The sequence below is a fragment of the Oryza sativa genome, chromosome 2, assembly GCF_034140825.1.
Source record: "Oryza sativa Japonica Group chromosome 2, ASM3414082v1".
NCBI lineage: Eukaryota > Viridiplantae > Streptophyta > Magnoliopsida > Poales > Poaceae > Oryza > Oryza sativa.
In genome coordinates, this window is record NC_089036.1 from 12,400,096 (window position 1) to 12,420,789 (window position 20,694).

At 41.3% G+C, this 20,694-nt stretch overlaps 2 protein-coding genes and 1 non-coding gene across 7 annotated transcripts; 2 read left to right on the forward strand and 1 right to left on the reverse strand.

Moving 5' to 3' along the window:
* Positions 1-835: 835 nt before the first annotated feature.
* LOC4329135 (apoptosis inhibitor 5-like protein API5) lies at positions 836-10,553 on the forward strand. Its single transcript, NM_001416575.1, has 16 exons — positions 836-1,049; positions 1,168-1,332; positions 2,497-2,593; positions 2,671-2,736; positions 4,066-4,145; positions 4,233-4,307; positions 4,414-4,563; positions 5,998-6,063; positions 6,323-6,388; positions 6,835-6,945; positions 7,099-7,185; positions 7,269-7,375; positions 8,323-8,437; positions 8,654-8,719; positions 9,703-9,797; positions 9,882-10,553. The coding sequence occupies exons 1-16, from the start codon at positions 963-965 to the stop codon at positions 10,060-10,062; spliced, it is 1,614 nt and encodes a 537-aa protein (NP_001403504.1). The 5' UTR covers positions 836-962; the 3' UTR covers positions 10,063-10,553.
* A 2,906-nt stretch (positions 10,554-13,459) lies between these two features.
* LOC9272178 (uncharacterized) lies at positions 13,460-17,620 on the reverse strand. Of its 2 annotated transcripts, XR_001543440.3 has the most exons (4): positions 17,120-17,620; positions 16,847-17,029; positions 16,636-16,758; positions 13,460-13,723 (listed from the first exon to the last, which is right to left on the reverse strand). It is a non-coding gene; the product is annotated as an uncharacterized protein (transcript). The 2 variants fall into 2 exon arrangements; XR_010739109.1 differs by lacking the exon at positions 13,460-13,723 and having other exon boundaries at positions 16,579-16,758.
* A 353-nt stretch (positions 17,621-17,973) lies between these two features.
* LOC112937956 (uncharacterized) lies at positions 17,974-19,661 on the forward strand. Of its 4 annotated transcripts, none has more exons than XM_026023415.2 (5): positions 17,974-18,160; positions 18,264-18,451; positions 18,641-18,729; positions 18,806-18,903; positions 19,270-19,661. In XM_026023415.2, exons 2-5 carry the CDS (start codon positions 18,442-18,444, stop codon positions 19,391-19,393), a joined length of 321 nt encoding a protein of 106 aa, XP_025879200.1. In that variant the 5' UTR covers positions 17,974-18,160; positions 18,264-18,441; the 3' UTR covers positions 19,394-19,661. The 4 variants fall into 4 exon arrangements, with proteins under 4 accessions (XP_025879200.1, XP_025879202.1, XP_025879199.1 ...); XM_026023417.2 differs by having other exon boundaries at positions 18,320-18,451; XM_026023414.2 differs by having other exon boundaries at positions 18,341-18,451.
* Positions 19,662-20,694: the final 1,033 nt, after the last annotated feature.

Here is a 20,694-nt window from a genome sequence, read left to right on the forward strand (position 1 = left end):
CTACATATAAACTTTTTATATATAAAGTCTATATAAAGAAACTTTACATATATAAAGGATATGCGTAGAAATTTTAATTATATATGTAAAATTTATATGTAGAAAGTTTTCACGTGAATAATTCATATAAAAATATCTCTATTAATAAAACTAGGAAATCTAAAAAGAAGGTAAAAGAAATCTTGACGTACAATGAGGATCACGTAAATAAAGGCAAACTGAAAAATTGGAAAGATAAGAATATATATGCTTGATACGTACCAGGAAAATCGTATAAAAAAGAGAAATTAGAAAAGAAAGAACACATACCACTCCATCCCGCCTCCTCTAATCCTCCCTATCTGAGCGATTCGCTAGATTATTAGTCGGCGAACGTTCACCTACTATACATTTCGAACGAAGGGAGCCCTAAACTATTTAGAGTTTTTTTTAAGAAAAATAAAATTATACTCCGTCCATTTCACAATGTAAGTCATTTTAGCATTTCTCACATTCATATTTATGCGAAGATTCATTAGCATAAATATGAATGTGAGAAATGCTAGAATGACATATATCTAGATTCATTAGCATAAATATGAATGTAAGAAATGCTAGAATGACTTACATTGTGTCTAGATTTATTAACATAAAGAATGGCTTACATTGTGAAACGAAGGAAGTAGTTGATTTTGCTACCTCATCTCCCATTTACTCGTTTATAAAGATTAGTCTCAAAAGAAAAACAAGTTTATTTTTTTATTGGAAAAAAGAAAAACAAGTAATCCACACGCCAGAAGGTACGTGAGGCTTCCCGAATGATAATAACACACTGAGCACCGGGACCCACCTGCCTCTTGAGTTCACTGGTTTCTCGTGTTGCGTTGCGTAGGTGAGCCAGCCATCTTTTACCGCCCGCTTCCCTTCCCTTCCCTTCCCAAACCCTAACCCCCCCAAATCTCCCACACCGCTCCCCCGCCGCCATGGCCGCCTCCGACGCCGACGCCGCGGAGGTCGAGCGGCTCTACGAGCTCGGCGAGCGCCTCTCCTCCGCCAAGGACAAGTCCCAGGTGCGCCTCCGCTCCCCCCTCCGCCGCCTGCTCCATTCGCCGCTACGGGCCCCGCCGCCGCCGCCTAGGGTTTTGACGGGGTTTCGTTTTGCTCGGGGGGCGGCCTTCCGCATCGCAGCACGCGGCGGACTACGAGGCGATCATATCGGCCGTGAAGGGGCAGAGCGTGAAGGCGAAGCAGCTCGCGGCGCAGCTCATCCCCCGCTTCTTCCGGAGCTTCCCGGCACTCGCCCCGCGCGCCATGGAGGCCATGTTCGACCTCGTCGACATGGAGGAACTCGCGGTATGCACTCTCCCTTTTCGAGAATCCAGATAATGCTGCTCGTGTACGACCTAGTTTAGCTTTACAGAATTACAGAACGAGTCACTTGCATTATTTGCTAATTTAACCATTCGTTTAAAACAAAATTCCTGAATTGCTAGAGCTTTTATATGTTTAAGGTCTGGAATTCAGGTCTTTCCTGTTTAGGTAACTTGCTTGGTCCACTGAGTTTTTGGCAAAATCGTGCCACATTTTCTGCCCCTTGCTTAGGCGCATCATTTTCTTTTGTTTGCCAACGAAGCTTTTTTCCCTAATATGTGCAAACAATATGCGTTGACTGGGATTTCATCTATCATTTATTTCTTCATGTTGAACATCATCATTTCATGAACAAACTCAGAGAAAGAAGAGACAAGGTCACTCTTCCCAGCCTTCAATTATTTCTTCTCTAGCTCTTATTATCTTATCCATGCGTTGTTGCTACTAAGGGCTTGTTTGGTTTGTTGCACGAACCAAATTTTGGCAGTGTTGGGATTATGTTTGGTTTGAAGCCGTACCATATCTTAGTAGAGATTTTGAGACTGTGAACTTCTGGAAATACCAAATCTTGGTAACCTGTAACAATTGCTACCCTACCAATAAAGGTAGTTGGGTTGAAAGTGGCTACAAGCCAAATAGACCCTACAATCGAAATGCACATTGTGGAAAAATATTATAATATTTTTTTCTTGGAGTATTCTATCTAACTGAAACTGTACCTTTATTTTTGAAAGAAACTATTTGATATGTGGTAACTAGGAAATATGTATCTGGTGCATTTTGTTTTCGGTTCTCATATAGAAAATTAGACTGTTCCTACCAATTTTGATGCCCATTTGCTTTCTGATATTCATATATGACTTAATGTATTTATGCTGAACAAATGAACTGAGTAATGCAGTCCTTTGTCCGTTAATGGTTTTTTCTCATGCTTGTCCCTGGTTACTTGATACTTAAGAGTCTTTTGTCACTTAATGGTTGTTTCTCATGTGTAAAGGCAAGCAAGAGCTCTTCTTCAGAAATAAACTACATTTGTTAGAATATCATCATTACGTCTTCAGTTTTCTTTAGATCAATATGGATGCATTATGTGTCTCAGGTTCCATTAATTCTGCATGATTAACTCCTCCTTAAATGTTCTTGCAGACTAGAATACAAGCTATTCGTGGTTTTCCACTTCTTGCCAAAGATGCAGAATTTGTCTCAAAAATTGCCGATATCCTTGGACAACTCCTTGCAAGTGGTACAATCATTTTGCTATTTTTAATTTGGATCAAATGGTACACATTTGCATTCTTCTGAGTTCTGCATGTATTTTAGAGGAAAATGTGGAGCGTGATGCTGTTCATAAAGCACTGATGTCGCTTATACGGCAGGATGTTAAAAGTAAGCTTTCAGTAACCATTTGCTCATTGTTTGTCACCTTACAAATATTTTTCTGAATATGTACTCTTTTTGAACATTGAACTACTGACCTAGTTTGCCATGAATTTTCCTTTTGGGATGTACACCTGTTGAGTATTCAAGTATATCTTATCGTTGCTCTAAAAAGAATTTGTAGATTGTGCTCAAGGCAACAACATTAGATGACTTTGTTGATTTTCTACCACCAATATTTTTTTTATTCCAGATTCATCCCTAGTGGCAATTTATTGGACCTTCATGTAAATTTAGAAACCAGGAGAACCAGCCAACCGATTTATGTTTATTTAGTCCCAGTTTGTGTACTATCTGAACTTTTTTCATTCAATTTATCACGACATATGTGTTGGACACAACACATTATTGTTATTTTCTTGTTTTAGAACCAGTGTTTTGAAACAAGATAGCTTGTACTATCAATATATGTTCATGCGATTAGTTACAGACTTACAAAACTAGGTCTATCGCTAGTTCAGTTATCCACGAATGCATTTTGTTAATATATATTGGCCTTAGAATTTGGTACTTGAAAAATAGTAGTGTTTCTTAGGAATGACATATATTCCATGCCATCTAAATGTAATGTAAACTGCATTTATAGAAATGCATTTACAGCCATGCCATCTAAATTTCAGGATTCTTAGTATTTTAAGCTATTTATCAAAAAAAAGTGATATCAGTATTTTGGATTCATTAATTTTGTACACATGATTTTGGTTTTAAAATGGATAGTTATCATTGTCAATATACGTTGAATGATTATTGATATATGCTGAATGATTATCGATATGCGCTGAATGATTATCAATATATGCTAAATGATTACAAGACCAAGAGAGTCAATCTGTATTGTGTTGGCATCCCACTATTCCATATCCACATGGTTTCTGAGAAATTTGAAGATGAATGTTCGATAGCTTGGTGCACAGACATTTTTGCTTTTGGTGAACTGTCTGTAAGACTCTTTATCTTTCTAAAAGTAGCATGTCTATTGAGTTTCTGATGCCTTTAAAATCAATAACCATTCTTTTTACCTTGCTCTTGGTTGAGACGGGGATAGTATGACAGAGTTAGAATCTGATTTTTCTTGAACCGGTGCTTTGTTGATCCCTGCTATGGTTTTGTTGACATGCCCTTTCCCCATGATTTTGTCAGAGCTCGTATGATATTATATCCTTGCAGGTGTTGAATGACTAGTTCTATTTAATAGTAATGGTCTGACGTGTATGCAAGTTGGCTTCATGAAATACTTCTATTGGCTGCTTTTATTGATTTGTACCTTCTTTGGGCCAGGTTCCTTGCAGCCTTTATTTAAGCATGTGGAGTCGGGATCAGAGATTCGTGAAAAAGTTATTTGTTTCCTTAAAGATAAGGTAAATAGTTACACATAGGAATTACTCGAGTTGTAGGCATGGGCAATCACTGTTCTACCAGAAAATAATAACTGATCTTTTTTCCAGGTCTTCCCTGTTAAAGCAGAGCTGCTGAAACCTCAAGCAGAAATGGAAAGATATATAACTGATTTGATAAAGAAAGTATGCCTTCATTATTTCAGTTTTTGGCTGTCTGATTTTTTTTTCAGTGATTTAAGTTTCCATGTACATTGTGTGATGACCTTTGACAATGGCTGTTATAATTCAGAGTGTGCTAGATGTAACCGGGTTGGAATTTAAATTATTCATGGATTTCCTGCGGAGTCTCAGTATATTTGGGGATTCCGCTCCTCGAGAGTCGTTCCAGGAATTGATTGAAATCATTCAAGCACAAGCTGATCTTGATGCACAATTCAATGTAAGTATGTTCTTTGAATGTTCCTGGAGCTAATTTACATATACGCATCATAATCAAGCAAGTTAGGGCCTCATCTTTTCGCTTATGCTTATGCTTATCAGCCAAAATTTGAATTTTCAACCTTAAATCTGGAGCTGATTTTGAGCTTTTTTCATTGAAGTTTATTTTTCAGCCTTTGCTTTTAGATCGCTAAGAACACGTATATAAAGGTTTTATTCACAAATTACCTCTCGTTTGCAAATATGCCGTTTTGCTTATCCCGCGAATAAGCGAAACAATGGCTCCGTTAGTTGGATAACATGTCACCTGTCATCCTTAACTGCGCATTATGCCCTTCTTTTTTCTTAAATGATTTTAGCAGTGATGTTTAGTGGGCATTACCCATACTGTTGTTTATCTTATGCTCTACATATGACCTTCATAAACAGTTCTCGATAAATGCAAGAAGAAATGTTTTTTTCTCATGAAATTGGGTATGTAGGCTCATACTGGACTTTGAACTAATGTATCTAGGTAGCCTGTCATGTTTTCTCACACCCAGCCTTTGTTTACACATTTTGGCTTGTGAGCTTCACAAGACACCCCAGGCATCTCTCTTACTCTTTTCACCGTGCACAATTATCAATCTTACTTCTGCTTGGTTTTTCTATAAATACTTACCAATCTATGCTCAACAGTCCACATCTCCACCAATCATCCGCTAGTGTTCATAGCAGCCTTGGCTAATGTTGAGGCACATGGGCAAGTGAGGCTATGCTCAAATACCCATCTTTGAATTCCGCAGTTCCTCCAAACGGCACCATCCTCTGCTTCCACTCGACTTCTCTTTTCTCTCTCCATCTCTCTTTCTCTAGGATGGATGGAGCGGCACGGGCAGAGTGATGATGGTAACCCAGTGGCTGCAGCGGCCGTCTGCAGTAGGTTGGACACAAGGTGTCAGGTGGTGTTTGTCGCCTGGTGTAATGGTGTTGGGTCTAGTTGCGGATCGACCAATGTGGCAGATCGCTCAAAGAATCTACTGTTCTACTTGCTGTCTTTTCATCGCTGCAGGGAGTGGCTTGTGTTGTTGGTTTTTGTTAAAAACAAGGCTGATTTAGTTATAATTGAAACAGCTAGTTCCTATAACCATGCTAAGAACTGATTTTAGGAAAACCAGTTCCCAAAAATCCCTGATCCAAATAACCCCTAAGAGTATGTATTGATGCTGGATAATTTTGCAATCTCCTGCATCAACCAACCTATTCGATATTCTGTTACTATTGTGGCCATGTCCAAATATAGGTGTTCTCTTACATATCTCAATCTGTCATTAACTGGTCATCTTGATAACAAAAATGTCAGTTATGATATCAAATTATGTATGTAAGGTATTTGTTCTCTTCCTTTGAACCTGATTGTATGCTTTTCTCAACATCCTCAATTAATTCTTTTTAGGTTTCTGACATTGACCACATTGAGAGGTGGACGTCGTGCATGTATATGGCTCTTCCTATCTTTATGGTACGAACAATTTGTTTTGTCAAACAATGGATTTTTTATAAATTGTTACTTCCTCCGTTTCATATTATAAGACTTTCTAGCATTGCCCACATTAATATATAAGTTAATGAATCTAGACATATTGTGCCTAGATTCATTAACATATATATGAATGTGGGCAATGCTAGAAGGTCTTATAACCTGAAACGGAGGTAGTACTTGTTAGTGAATGTCATCTTATCTTATGCTTTTTTTTTCACTACATTTGCATGATCTGCAGAGAGGGGGATCGAGCAGCAAGTTCCTCAACTATTTCGTTAAGCAAATTGTTCCAGTTTTTGACAAGGTAATCTTCTTTATCTTGTACATTGGTCCCTGTGCTTTGTTGGAAAAAACAGTAAATGCTTCTTTTTAATTATATTATGCATGGCAGCTCTACAACCCTTGTTTTGTTGTCATACATAATGTAACATTTTGCAGTTTGCACACCATTTTTTTTTTGAAACATTTGGTTACATTCCTTACTTGTGATAAAGAAACAGCTCTTGCAATCATGCACATTTCTGCATTCTGCACTAACATTGCATGGTAAAAAAAAGTCTGTCGTATTTTTTTGTAACTATGGATATTCTAATTGAATTGCCATCATTTTGGCAATCAGACTCCCCACCATGCCTTGAACTTGTTTATCTTCAAAACAAAGTGAATTCGCATCTTAGAGCATGAAGGTTTTCTAGAGCATGAAGGTTTTCTAGAGCATTAAGGTTTTCCCCTCTTTTTTACCTGTTTTAGATTCCTGAAGAGAAGAAACTGGATTTGCTCAAAACAGTTGCTGCAAGCTCACCATATGCTACAGCACAAGATGCACGGCAGCTGCTTCCCCCTGTTGTTCAATTGCTCAAGGTCTGTGCAATTCCTGTCTGATAGGTGTCCAATCCCCCTTTGTTAATGTTTTATTTTGTCCCCTAGAAGACATTGTTAGATGGTTTCCCCTCCACCGCGGTGTTACACAATAAATGTCGTGTCTTACCATTGCATTTACGTTTTCTTTTACAGAAATATATGCCTGGGAAGAAGGTGGAAGATATCAACCATAATTATGTTGAGTGCCTGATGTACATTTTTCACCATTTAGCCCATAAGGTTTGATGACAGAATGTTTATCATCTATTATGAACCATGTCTTTTCTTCATGGATGGCCTTGTGCTGACCAAATGAAATACAGACACCAAACACCACAAACAGCCTATGTGGTTACAAGATTGTTACTGGACAACCATCGGATAGACTTGGAGAGGATTTCTCAGAACATTACAAAGACTTTACGGAGAGGTAGGTTGCATTTTCCTTATGATTTCTTTGAACTATTTTTATTTGTGTGCATTCCTTTAAGAACCACAGCTTAGACAATGGTTATTTTTTAAATTAGTTCCACCAAATCATTAGTTATCATACATTGGGGCAGTTGCAGTAGTACCATGACTACCACGTGCTTAAGTGGACAAAAAAAATCTAGCACTAGGGTGAAGGAATCCATCTTGTCTGAGTATGATCCTGAGGTAAGGGGTAATTGACATGTAAAAAATGAGTGATGCCATGACGCTAGTATCTGGGTCACATCTATTGTTAAATCTTAGAATAAAATAATAGGTTGTACTAGAAGATTTGACCAAAGGTACATTGTAAATGGATGATCTGTAGTAATTTTATATAAATATGGACATATAGATAATTGAAGAATAATTGGAATTTGGAAGTGATTTGCATGATTGTTAAGGCATCGCTGTAGTGCTAGGGTGTGCCAAGGGGTCAGGGCGTAAGGGCTTAACGCCATAACCCAGAGAGAGAGAGAGAGAGATGTGAGGTTTCCACTCTCTTCTTCCCCCTGTGCCACTATCAAGATTCTACCTAGGATTGAATCAGATCAATTATTCTATGGTTGTTCGACTAGTAGACTTGTATTAAGATTTTAACAAACATGATGCTTGGCTTGGCGGTTTCCGTTGATGAGGAAAATAGACAATTTGTTATAACTCTCTTAATTGGCCGTCATTCGCTATGTGTGGCAACATTATCTTACACAAATTTTGTTCTCCCATAGCTTGCGAAACATCTTTTACGCCATATTCTGGTGTGGTAATCTAATATAAATCATAAATCGTTTTTCTATAAATTATGATAAAATTCCTTTCAATTTTTTAATATGGTGTGAGAGCGTATGGTATTTTGTTTTGGTGATCTGTTTTATTTGCTAGTTTCTTACTGCTGCACGTGCACAGGTTAACTGGAACAGAAGAGACAGTTCGAGCAGTCTCAAAGAGACTAACTCAGGGGATGGCAGATTTTAACAAGGCAATATCTTCAGCAAAGACTGAAGAAGAGAAAACTAAAATTGTGAGTTTTTAGGTGCTTTGCATAAATTTTCTATGTTCCTCCTTCCGTGTTGGATCAGCACTATTGTTAGCTGACTTATCCTTGTCTCAGAATCTTGTAACATCATATTCTACAAGATTGTTTCCAAGTTCTTTGTTTGGCAATTAGATTGATACTATGACTTTAAAAACAATTACAACAACTGATCATCGTTTGGATATGATGTTCTTTTGGCAGAAATCTGATCAGCAGAAATCAACAATGACAATGAGGGCCTACAACAACATACTAGCAATGGCGCAGGTGATTTCTTTATTACTTTAGTGGAACTGTGTGATATGTGAATTGCAAAATGCTATCGCATGTGAGAATAATGTGGTGACACATATGAGGGTATTTTTGAAATCACAAGAAGCTTCCAAATGCTCTCTGCTTGGGCTTCTCATGGTGGACCAGTTACAATTTTAAATGTATAACAAAAGAACTATTGAAAATACTAGCAAATAGCAGTGGGAGTTTTTTTTTCGTTACAGATCTGCTTTTGAGCATAGTACCGAAATCTGACCACTGTTAGTCAAGACCAAAAAAAAAACTGTGACCAGGGCCCGGTCTGGTTTGGATTAATAGAAACAATGATAGTGAGAAAAACTGGGATGTTTAAACTTTCTGGTACATTTTAATTCCGCTTGGAGTCGAATCCCTTTTACCTGAGGTTATATTGCATGTGTAGGATGTGCTGATAAGCAACTGTGTTGAGATTGGCATGTGATTTATTTAAGGAAGTTTTCAATATGAGCCTTTATTTTAATACAGGCTTGGGGTTTAATTCAAAATTAATACTCTGAACTGTCTGGCTCACTGTCAAACCATGTTTGAATCAGCGAACCGAGGACTGATTTGAGTGAATAGTTCACATGCTGGTTTGAGTTTTGCACTATGCTTTTGAGGCCTGTGAAGGAACTGCAGGACTATCTTAAGTAAAAGTTAAGTGGCCTTTTATAATTGCATGTACACAACCGAATTCAACTTTGGCTACCAATCTCTACGAATTACCTTAGATATATGAAAATGACGAGTAGGTTGTGTCAAAAAATTCCATTGTAGTTGTATTAATTTGTACAATGGAAAAGTTGCATGTGTTAATGTCTAAAACACATCTTATTCTACTGCTGGAGGAAGCATAAGTACACGGCAATGTATGAAATATACTGCTTGTGTATACTAATAATACTAACCTACCTAAATGTTTATGCTTTCTAACTAAACGTGATGAATGTTCATTTCAGCCGTTGCGTGCGAAATCCCCTTTATTTATTGGTGACAAGAAAATCACTCTCTCATGGATGGAGCAGCCAAAGAAACCAGCACCTACAACAACAGGGTTAGATTTCTATTACCTAATATTCCATTTCCCCCTCAGACTTTGCATTTCATTATAGTTAAGTCTGCTTTGTGGATCTTTTAGAGGGAAGAGGTCCCAGCCTGCTACAAATGGGAACACCCCTGCGAGCAAGAAGGGGCGGGGAGAGGGAGCAGCCCGGAATCAACTTGTGAACAGAGCTTTTGAAGGGTTATCCCGTGGTGGTAGAGGGAGTGGAAGAGGCCGGGGCAGGGGAGGCCGGGGAAGAGGATGGGGCTACCGCTGAGAATAGTTGGAAATCCCTGCAATCTGATGGGAGAATAGATCAGCTTTCTGCTTTGATTTGAGGTACTTCTCAGGAGATAAGCTTTTCTGTATGCAGCAAAATGGGATTGGTGATAGCCCGTGAAGGCATGCTCAATTGCTGAATGCATACAGAAAGCTCATATGATGGATGCTTGAGTATATCGATGATTTTTTAGACCCTAGTCGTGGAGGTTCAAGAATGTGGAGTGTATGTACGCCCTAGTTCATTTACATCCCTGACCGTTTGTTAGTTGACCAGTTCTACTTGTTTTGGTGGTTCGATGAACTCAAGCAGAACTTTTAAATTCTAGAATTTGTTGTTAAAGACTATTTATTTAAGAATCAATAGATTGCCGAGGTGAATTATGTTTATTGCAATATTGTTTGCTTTCGTCACGATTTGTATCAAATTTTGTTGGTATTATCGCAGAGGCGATGACGGGAACTCTAGGCAAAGTTGTGGTAAGCATCAATTGAACCGGTGAATGTGAATGTGAATGGTTAAGAATTTTCTCATGGCTGTATGTTATGTTGAGAGAACAGCGGATGAGATGATGTCAGAATGGTCGGTTTATTGATCCTGAAAGTGCACTTTCATGGTAATATTCCTAGAAAATGTAGACACCATGGCCGTGCTGCTGCTTTCTAATGCGGAAAAATGTTTGTCCATTTTACGGTTTTCAGGTCCATCTGCCATCTCACTTTAATCTCCTTTAACTTGTATTCGGGCGGTCACTAGCACAGTTAAATTCTGACAATTTGACATCTGTTTCGCTGCGCTTTGCCAATTTGACAATAGCTTTCGTGAACTTCGCCAAAAATATCTATCACCTCGTTTGAATAAGTTAACTTTAGGTCCTTAACTTGATAGGGAGTTCGATTTGTACTTGAACCGCAATACGAGATACAACGGGTTTCTCAACTATGAAAACCGATGCAACTATCAAAACTGATGCAATATAGGTCCATGGAGGTTTGGACGGTGAAACTGGTATCTATAATTTGGCTTGGTCTTCATCTGACATGGCACGATAAGCAATTTTTAACAATTTAAAAATTAAAATAAAATATGTAGGTTCATATGTCAATCAAATAATAAGATTTTAAAAAGTGGGACCCACATGTTAATGGGTCGCACTTCCTCCACCTCATTCTCTCTCTTCTCTATCTCTTCCCCCTTTCCCCTCTTCCTCCCTAGACGCGCAACGAATGTTCAATTTAAAAATTAAAACAAAATTTGTGGGTTCATATGTCAATTAAATAATAAGATTAAAAAAGTGGGACCCACATGTTAGTGGGTCACACTTCCTCCACCTCATTCTCTCTCTTCTCTATCTCTTCCCCTCTTCCTCTCTTCCTCCCTAGACGCGCAGTGAATGTTAAGCTCGAGCGTTGTCACCGTCTCCCTCTGGTGCAACCCCTCCCTCTCCCTTGGCCACGCACGGCTGTGATGGTGGCCGGTGGTGGTTGCTATGGGCGACTAGTTAGGACTTAGGATGGGCCCTCGGTGGATCTGAGTGATGGAATAGGAGAGGTAGCCAGTGAGCGAGAGCTCGCCAGCCCATCCGTGGAGGCGTGGTGGAGGCCGAAACGGAGCATCACTGACCCAGCCTCTTCGCGTGCTGCACTGAGCCCATAGGTGGCACGCTTGCCTGTTCGCTTCCAGTCCGTGCGCCTTGGCACACTATGAGCCCTGAGTTGGGAGAGGGAGGAGGGAGGAGGAGCGGTGCAGGTCCTTGCCGTCATCGTCTTTGTCGCCACAGCCGCATGACATGGAGGTCGAGGCGAAGGGAGAGGAAGAAGATGAGGCATTGGAGTCACGCTTCGCGGGAGAGTTGTCCTGAGTTAGCAAGGAGCTTCAAGGCGGCGGCGGTGCAGCGACGAGGAGGAAGCTCGGGCTGTTGAATAGTTCCACATTGGTTGTGGAAGGCTAAATGACCTAATATATAAACGGGGAAGCCCCTCACCTCATAGGCTAGCTTTTGAGGTGAGAAAGGCTCTTTACGATCCTACAACTGGTATCAAAGCCTGACTACTTCAACATCTCTGACCCGAGAGACACTGTGTGAAGGCCTGATGGACCGTGCATGTTTGCGGGCTTGTATATCTGAGGGACCGTGGGGATACGATGAAAGGGCAGTGAATGGTTGAGGGACATCAATGTTGTGAATGGGGGAGATTGTTGAATAGTCCCACATTGGTTGTGGAAGGGCAAAGAATAGTGGGGGAGCACCTCATCTCGTAGACTAGCTTTTGGGGTGGAAAATGCCCTTTATGATCCTATACAGACTACAACCCAATAGGCCCACGGTCTCTACTTCCCTGCTACCGCCACATCGGACTTCCTCTTCCTACCCCTCCCAACAAGCTCCTCGCCGATATCCTTTGCCGCCACCGTCGAGCACATTGCATGTTGTGCCCGCGTCAACGCAGATGACCACCGCGTCGGCTTCGAGATGAAGAGGGAGAAGAGAGAAGATCATGCATAGCCTAAATTCATGTTTTGAGATTAATCTTGGTTGGTTGCATGCAATATATTCAATGATACACATTTACTTTTTTCACAAATAAACAAAAAGATACTTGTTAGATGATCATTTTGGTAAAACCTCAAAAATCTTAGAGGATGATCAATATGGGATTGAGGGAGTAGTATTTATGTGTAAGTAATAGGCTGACTCTAGCAATATTATTATCGAAAATGAAAAAAAGAACGAGAAAACAAGAAGATGGAACAACAAAAGAATATGGGGTGAAAGTTTTAGTTTCACATCACATTATGGCGAAGAACAAATTTAATAATGTTAGCGTATTATCGATTAATGTGCGTATATACCATACCATGAATGTAAGCAATTTTTCCCTTCATGTTACCTTCTCTCGATTTTTTCCTAACATGTTTGTCTAGATTAAATTTTTAAGAGAGAATCTATTGAATTTGTTGTTCTATAATATGCTACTGAGCCATACTTAACTTCTATAATATATCATTGTTGTGCAGTAAGATTCATTAGTATTGTATACTCACTCCGTCCCAAAAAAAATTGAATATAGGACTAGATGTGATATATTCTAGTACAATAAATCTGGATGTATGTTCAAATTCGTGTGTCACATTCAATACTAGATTAGTTTTTTATGAGACAGAGAGAGTAATTTTTTTAATGACCGAAGTACCCTTGAGATGAAAACTTTTAAAATCTGCTGAAAATTTCGAAATATCATATTGTAAACTAGCACTAGAACCTACGGCGCGCTTCGTGGCGCCCTTGCTGTGTAAATAAGGAAAATAAATAAGGAGGCCCTGAAGAGCCTATTCAGTGGATTGGCTGTAGCACCGCTAGCTATAGCATTCAGGTTGTGAGGAAAACCAGTGATGGATTAAGTAGACATAAAATACATAGACTGAATGTTAACATTGTTTGTGGAGAAGAATGCATAATCTAGAGTACATTATACATCACAAATACAACCATTGGAACTAACATCGATAAATAGGCAGGAAATTATGGGGTAGATTGGTGAGGGCCACGCCTGCGAAATTCGAGAGGAAGACGGCGTGGAAGCGTGGCTGGGGGACCACCCTAGAGGCGTGAGGCAAATTCTAAGCAGCAGCGCCGGCGCAGCATCCACGATCCCCCCTGCACACGCACACACATTCAGAACAGTAGGCAGGGAGCATAAATCAGGGCAGTAGATTACCTAGTGTTGGCCATTGATGTAAGAGCGAAAAGGGGAAAGATGAGAGAAGAGCCAAGAAGACAACCGAAGCAATGCAGCTGTTTGAATGGCCTCAATCTCTACTAACGAACCGGGTAAGAGGAACGATAGGAAAGGCTAGGGCCATGCCGGATGCATCGATGCCTGCGCGCATGCCGGTACGGCTCGTGCGCAGGACGATTTGATGTGGCCTGACGCGGCACGTCAGACACTGTAGCACGCGGCGCTTAGAAAAACATGGCACGATAGACTCACAGCCTCTTGGATACACATAACACATGGTATATGGGACAACCCACAAAACCGACCCCACCTGTCATTGGCTCTGCAACGAATAGGTGCATGTTCATCATTTATCCAAGGTAATAACCAGTAGGTAATTTGCCCAATCCTTTCGTTGCACTGGATGAACGTGCTCCTAACGCACAAAACACAGGTAGAGAGGAGCACTCGTGTGACCAGGGATTACGGTGGACCAGACGTTGGTAGGAGAATCATGAAGAAACGTGCCTGCCTCGCACTGTCGCACATAGTGACATCGCATAGAGAAACACGAGGCTATGCTGGGTAAACGTGGGGGTGCACCAAAAGTCAAGGCTGTCAGGCAGGGAGGGAGCTACATAGGCCAGGCGCAGCATGGACCAAGGTGATTTCCAGGTGGGCCATAGAGCGTTAGGACCAATGGCACACACGCACCCAACCACATGCCCACGGTGAACCACACAAAGGATCCAAGGCATCACAGGATGAACTATAAACACCACCTAATTAAACCGACAAACCAAACGTGATATATTCATCTTATTAATCACATAGGTAATATGTTCTGTGTAGCAACACGAAAGACACATGCTAAATTTTGGTGGCAGCATGCCACAGAATTACTGGGCAAATTCCTATCGCCAGCAGAAAATGATGTGATATTTTTTGTTACAGAAAACTAATCTGCTATTGCCTCTTTTTTTTCTGGAAAATGAATCTCCATATCGAATCTACCATGTGCTCTGAGAAGCAACATACCATAGTTTTTTTAATGGCTATCTAATTTGACCATGCAAAAATCTGCATAATTCAAGGTAAGAACAGAGAGAACAGATAAGAGCTGCAGTTACAACAGGCTGTGTATGTGGAGGAATGATATAATTCAAGGTCCAAATATTAGCAGGATCTCAAGGTCTAAATATTAGCAGGATCCAGGATCACTAAGTAGAAATAAACACACACGGAGTTTCTGTTTACAGTGGCGCCATACCAGATTCTGGATAGGAATTTTCCTACCAATATATCACCCCTGTCCTAAGCACATATCCAGTTATACATGCTTGCTTAATAGGAAACTAATCTGGATAGGAATTTTCCTACCAATATCACCTCTGTCCTAAGCACATATCCAGTTATACATGCTTGCTTAATAGAAAACTAATCTGCATATTGAGTGTTATTTTTTTGCTGTAGTAAATAAATCTGCATATTGAATTTACCATCTGTTCTGAGAAGCAACATGATTCATAGGCACAAATGGATGGGGATCTAGGACAGAAGCCCTGATGTACTTGTCTAGAACACTAACTTCTTTCAAAAACCAGAGTCAGTATTGTGATTTTTTTTATCAAACAGTCAACATGCTTGTATAGAACACTAAGGGTGTGTTTGGTTCCTGGTCAAGATTGGATGGGATACGGTGGTCCATATTTTGCTGGATATGGCGGTCCAGTTTTTTGTTTGGTTGTAGGGACAAAGGTGGATTTGGTGATCCAATTTTTTGTTTGGTTGGAGGAAGTATGGTGGATTTGTAGGTGTGGTCACCTCTCACTTGAGATGGTGAATATACCCCATCAAATTAATACATAATACACATTCCATTATAAATACACACTCCATTATAAATACACATTCCATTATAAATACACATAGAAAAAAGAAAAAGAAAAAAGAAAAAAGAAAAAAAAGCAGTGCCAGATCTGGGCTCGCCGACGCCGCTAGCAGCCTCCTCCCGCCGGCTTCCTCCCGCCGCCGGCCGCCTCCTCCCACCACCGAGGCTCGCCTCCTCCCGCCGCCGCCTTCCTCTCTCGTCACCCGCGCCAGCTGCCGAGCTCGTCACCTCTCTCGCCGCCCGCCACACTCGTCGCCCGCGCCAGCCGCCAAGCTCGTCGCCTCTCTCGCCGGCCACCGCGCTCGTTGCCCGCACCGGCCGCCGAGCTCGTCGCCTCTCTCGGCGGCCGCCGCGCTCGTCGCCTCTCTCGCCGGCCGCCGAGCTCATCGCCCCCTCTCGTCGCCCACGCCGGCCGCCGAGCTCGTCGCCCCTCTCGCCGGCCACCGCGCTCGTCGCCTCGCTCGCGTCGTGGTGGTGAGGGGTGACGCGAGTTACGCAACTCGCTTGCCCGGCTCGCCCGAGCCTCGGGCGGTTGCATCCGGCCAAATCAACCGGATCCCTCTATCCAGCATCTGGAGGAAATATTCTCCTCTGGGCCGCCCTATCCCACTCCCAAACACCCTCCAAAAAGCGGTGGCCATGTCCTATCCGGGTATATCCCACCAACCAAACACACCCTAACTTCTTTCAGACCAGAAACTTTAATCGCTAAAATCAAGCGGCAAACAGCTACTTTAAGTAAAATCAAGGAAACATTTAGCTTCTAATAATCCTAACATATCCAAGATCAGCTAAACCTTCTTCCAATCACCTGCGCTAGATTTTAAGAAGCAACCTAAGCAAAATGATAAACACTCTGCAGTAATATTTACATATAAGTGCTTCATCTAGTGCCGTAGGTAATTGCAAAATAAACATGATGGTTGGCATATTCAAACGAAACAGTGAGAGTCTGCACACCTCTTAAATAGAAGCATGGTACAAAGATGAAATATTACATGCTTCAATGAATCTGGATACAGAAAGAATGTCCAGTGCCAATTGGATACAGAAAGAATGTCCAGTGCCAATTGTACAGAAAATCTGCATAATTAAAATCAATATATAAAGGCAAGATTTAGGGGAATGAATTCCTATATAAAGATAAAATGAAAGGCCACTGAATCCTAACCATTAATTTTCTGGCTTCCTCATCACACCAAACCACTACAACTTTTAGTTTGGAACAATATTTGCTAGCTGCTTCATTCAGCAGCAAGCAGACAGCAGTAAACAATAGCCCACCAGGCAGCAAAACGAATCGCCCCGATGTTGTTGACGGCTGTGAGAGTGGAAGGATCAAGTCTGTAGCCATCTGACATAGAGGAAAAAACCAGATCAAGACTATCTCACGGTAGGCAAAGCGAGTAAAAACTGAAGAAAAGCAAATAAAAAGGGGAACCACCTCAATGGCGACCGAACCTGGCATCCTCGAGCTTGTTTCCCATCGCAGGCCAATGTCTGGTTCTTGAGTGAGTGTGTCCTTGCCAAATGCTCCCACCATTGGTCCATGGGTCGCTTCCTGGCCGAGGCTACCGTCGTCGCAGCTCCGTGGAGCCCAACACAAAACAGGGTAACTGCTGCAACGGGTGGCGAGGAGAAACGGGCGGAGAGTGCTTGAGGGTGCGGCAGGAGATGGGCAGGACATGGAAGAGCGCGAGGGGGAGGCCGTCGCCGGCGAAACTCCATCACCGCACCCAAATCCAACGCTGCGCCATCCAGTCCCTAAATCCCCTTGCTCTACTGGGAGGGGGGTGATGGAGGGAGCGCCAAGAGAGGAGGAGGGTACGGGAGAGCGTGAGGGGAAAGCCGTCGTCGGCGAGGAGAAGCCGGGGAGGTAAGGCAAGGCGGCGGCGGTGCAAGGGCAGGGGAAAGGAAGAGAAAGGGCGGGAGAACAGTGATGTGTAGGGTTTCAGGGGAATGGAGAGGATAGGATAGGGATGTTCTCTTTTGCAGAAAACACACTTATTTCCCTTTTTTCAGAGCGCGGTCCTATATCTAGAATTTTGTCTCCTTCACATAGTATATACCAAGACATTGAGGGCTGTTACGAAAGAGTACAAAACACAGGAACATAGGGTGAGGGACGTAAGAGTAATTATCAAGTTAATCGAGGACTTTTTTACAAGATGACCAGTTCCAACGCAGGGCGATGTGGATACCACCAGAAGCGAACACGCCAGCCAAAAAACCGCACAATCGCTATGGTGCGAGCATTCTGCGATGGTTTTAATATCTCCGATGCACATCTCAAACTTTGCAAGTGCAGTTTTAAAGAAAAAAAAAGAGATAAAAGGTGAGTACTTGAGAGTATCTTCCCCTTCCCTGCGCGTAAAAGAAAATCTCCCGTCTCGTCTCCTCCGCTACTTGCGCCATCCTCGGCTGAACAGGGGAGAGGCGCCGATCTCCATCTGGCGAGCAGAGCAGGGCAGGGGAGGGGATCCTGGTGAGCATCCACATTCTATTTCTGATTCATCTCTCTCTCTCTCTCCCACCGGGAGTACTTCTGTCTGGAATTTGCTTTGCGTTAACCCTAGCTTCTCTTCTAGATCTGGAAGAAGCTCTTCTCTTAATTTCAGAGCCTTAACCTTAATACAAGTAACAGTTTGCTTGTTCCCCACAAAAGTTTAGGGTTTCAACTGAATCCGCATTTCCCCCCTTGGTTGCTACTCATCTGGGAAGTTCTGGTGGGGCGGTTTGAGCACTGAGAAAGTATCACCATTGGAAATGAGTGCAGGTGTGCTGATCCTGAATTTGTCCTCTATTAATATTTTTTTTCTACATTGATTTGCTCTGGATGTATGTCACAACCGTGAAGAACTTATGGGTTCCATTAATCCATTCGTGTACTGACTGTTTCCTGCTTAATCTCCCAAGTTAAGTGATGCTAATGTGAAGTTCGGAATAACTTTGTGGGCTCTCGCAGGCGGTGCGTTTGGTGGAAATCGGGGCGTGAGGCCTGTGCCTCCCGAAAAGGGAGTGTTCCCACTGGATCACTTGCACGAGTGTGACTTGGTAAGTTTGCACACCTTTTTTGCCCCGATTTTTTTGGTGTCATAACTTGTCATGTGACAACTGCACGTTCAAACAGGAGAAGAAAGATTATCTTGCGTGCCTTAAATCAACTGGATTTCAGTCCGAAAAATGTCGGCAGTTCTCGAAGAAGTACCTGGAATGTAGGATGGAGAGGTGATACTTTGACATATTAATTTCAGATCCATGACTTACTCTTACCATACAATGGTTAGCTCAATCTGTTTTCCATGTCTTGAAGGTTTCTCTTTATTTCGAGGCAAAAGGTCTTGTGGGGGATATTTTGATGCTTGTAGTAGCCAACTTTAAGAGAAATCAAACAGTTCTATTAATACCTGAAATTCTTGCTGTGTTAAGAGTGCTTAAGAACTTCGATATTCCAACCTACCTATTCAGGCTCACAAGTCGAAACATTGAAGAGTTTGTTTTTCAGTTGTAGGTTTAATGCTGCTGTTTCCATTATAAATTCAAGACATGCTATTCTTGTGTATTATATCTTTGTGAAAAATATCTTTGTTCCAGAAACCTGATGGCAAAGCAAGATATGTCAGAGCTTGGGTTTAGAAGTGAGGATGTCATGAACCCATCACCCAACAAAAAAAACAATCTGGAAAGTTCTGCAAGTGGTCCAAACGAGGAAAGATAGCTGTTTGATTTTGAGGTAGCTTTGGTTCTAATGCAAGGCCATCATCCAGGAAACCAGTCAAGTCTAATTATAAAGAAGAGAATAAATAGCAAGAAGATGAAGGGAACAAACACTATGAAATGTTGAAATTTCCTCTTCAATTGTTAGGATTGTTAGAACCATGTGACACATGCTTGCAAGTAATTTCTTGTGAATGTTCATCGTGAACTCATAAAACTGTTTGTTTCCATTTCTAGTAAGGCAGCAGTAACCACCAGTTTTGTTTTTAGATTATAGCTGCATCACTTTCGGAAGAGCAACTTGATAGAAAATCGCTGATATCTATACTCATTTAAAAGGACTCCAATGGTGGTGGCGGTGTATCTGCCACCCCACCTATTTCCATTGTAGTTTTACATATTACCCCTTGAACTTCTTAAGATCACATAACATCTAAATCTAAATGGTTAGCTACATATAAAATTAAACGGAAGTGAGTATTCTCTATAAAAAAGGTGGCAATATACTTCATGAAAGATATGCTTTTATTTATTTTGGAAATATTATGATATATTTTCTTTTAGCGTAGCAAAGCACGAACATTTAGCTAGTACCTACAAAAGTTCTGCCAGTTTGTTCCAAATTTTGTTCTTAAGAACTAAGAAGCAGATACTATAATCTGCGTGCATTTGGTGGACGTATGAAGGCGTTACTTCACTATCAAATTTACCTTTTGAAATCCTTTCAGTTTATTAGCCGGATCACGAACTTGCCCTGTTCATGCTAGGTCCTTAAACTCCAATATTTATTAATTGAATCTCCAAATTTGATAAATTGCTCTTCTTGAGCTATCACATTGTTTGGGCTAATATGATCTCCAAAGAAAAGTAGGTGGGTTTATTAGTGCAGTACTCCCTCTGTCCCAAAATATAAGGAATTTTGGAGGGATGTGACATATTCTAGTACTATGAATCTAAACAGGCTCCCTGTCCAGATTCGTAGTACTAGGATATATCATATCCCTCCAAAATCCCTTATATTATGGGACGGAGGGAGTATGAGTCAAAAGTCAGCCAAAACATGGAATTATGCCGTGTTGCTTGTCCTCAGATCATCGTCCCATCCCAGCCTTGTTTTAAAACCTTTCAAAAATAGCATTCCGTGTTCCTTGATCCTGTACCTCGACTCATAAGTGAGGAACTTTGGTGACATGCTCAAATCTAAAAAATGTGCTTGCCTTTTGTGTCATGAGTCAAATTATTAGCGGTAGTTTTTGTTTGGTATTGCTGTTGGTACTCAATGATCAACGACCATTTTAGTTG

Coding starts and splice junctions, on each gene's coding strand:
- LOC4329135 (NM_001416575.1), top strand. CDS start 963: ATGGCCGCCTCCGACGCCGACGCCGCGGAGGTCGAGCGGCTCTACGAG. Junction 1,333..2,496: donor TCGACATGGAGGAACTCGCG/GTATGCACTCTC, acceptor ATGTTCTTGCAG/ACTAGAATACAAGCTATTCG. Junction 9,798..9,881: donor CCAGCACCTACAACAACAGG/GTTAGATTTCTA, acceptor TGGATCTTTTAG/AGGGAAGAGGTCCCAGCCTG.
- LOC112937956 (XM_026023415.2), top strand. Junction 18,730..18,805: donor ACTTGCACGAGTGTGACTTG/GTAAGTTTGCAC, acceptor ACGTTCAAACAG/GAGAAGAAAGATTATCTTGC. Junction 18,904..19,269: donor CTGGAATGTAGGATGGAGAG/GTGATACTTTGA, acceptor TCTTTGTTCCAG/AAACCTGATGGCAAAGCAAG.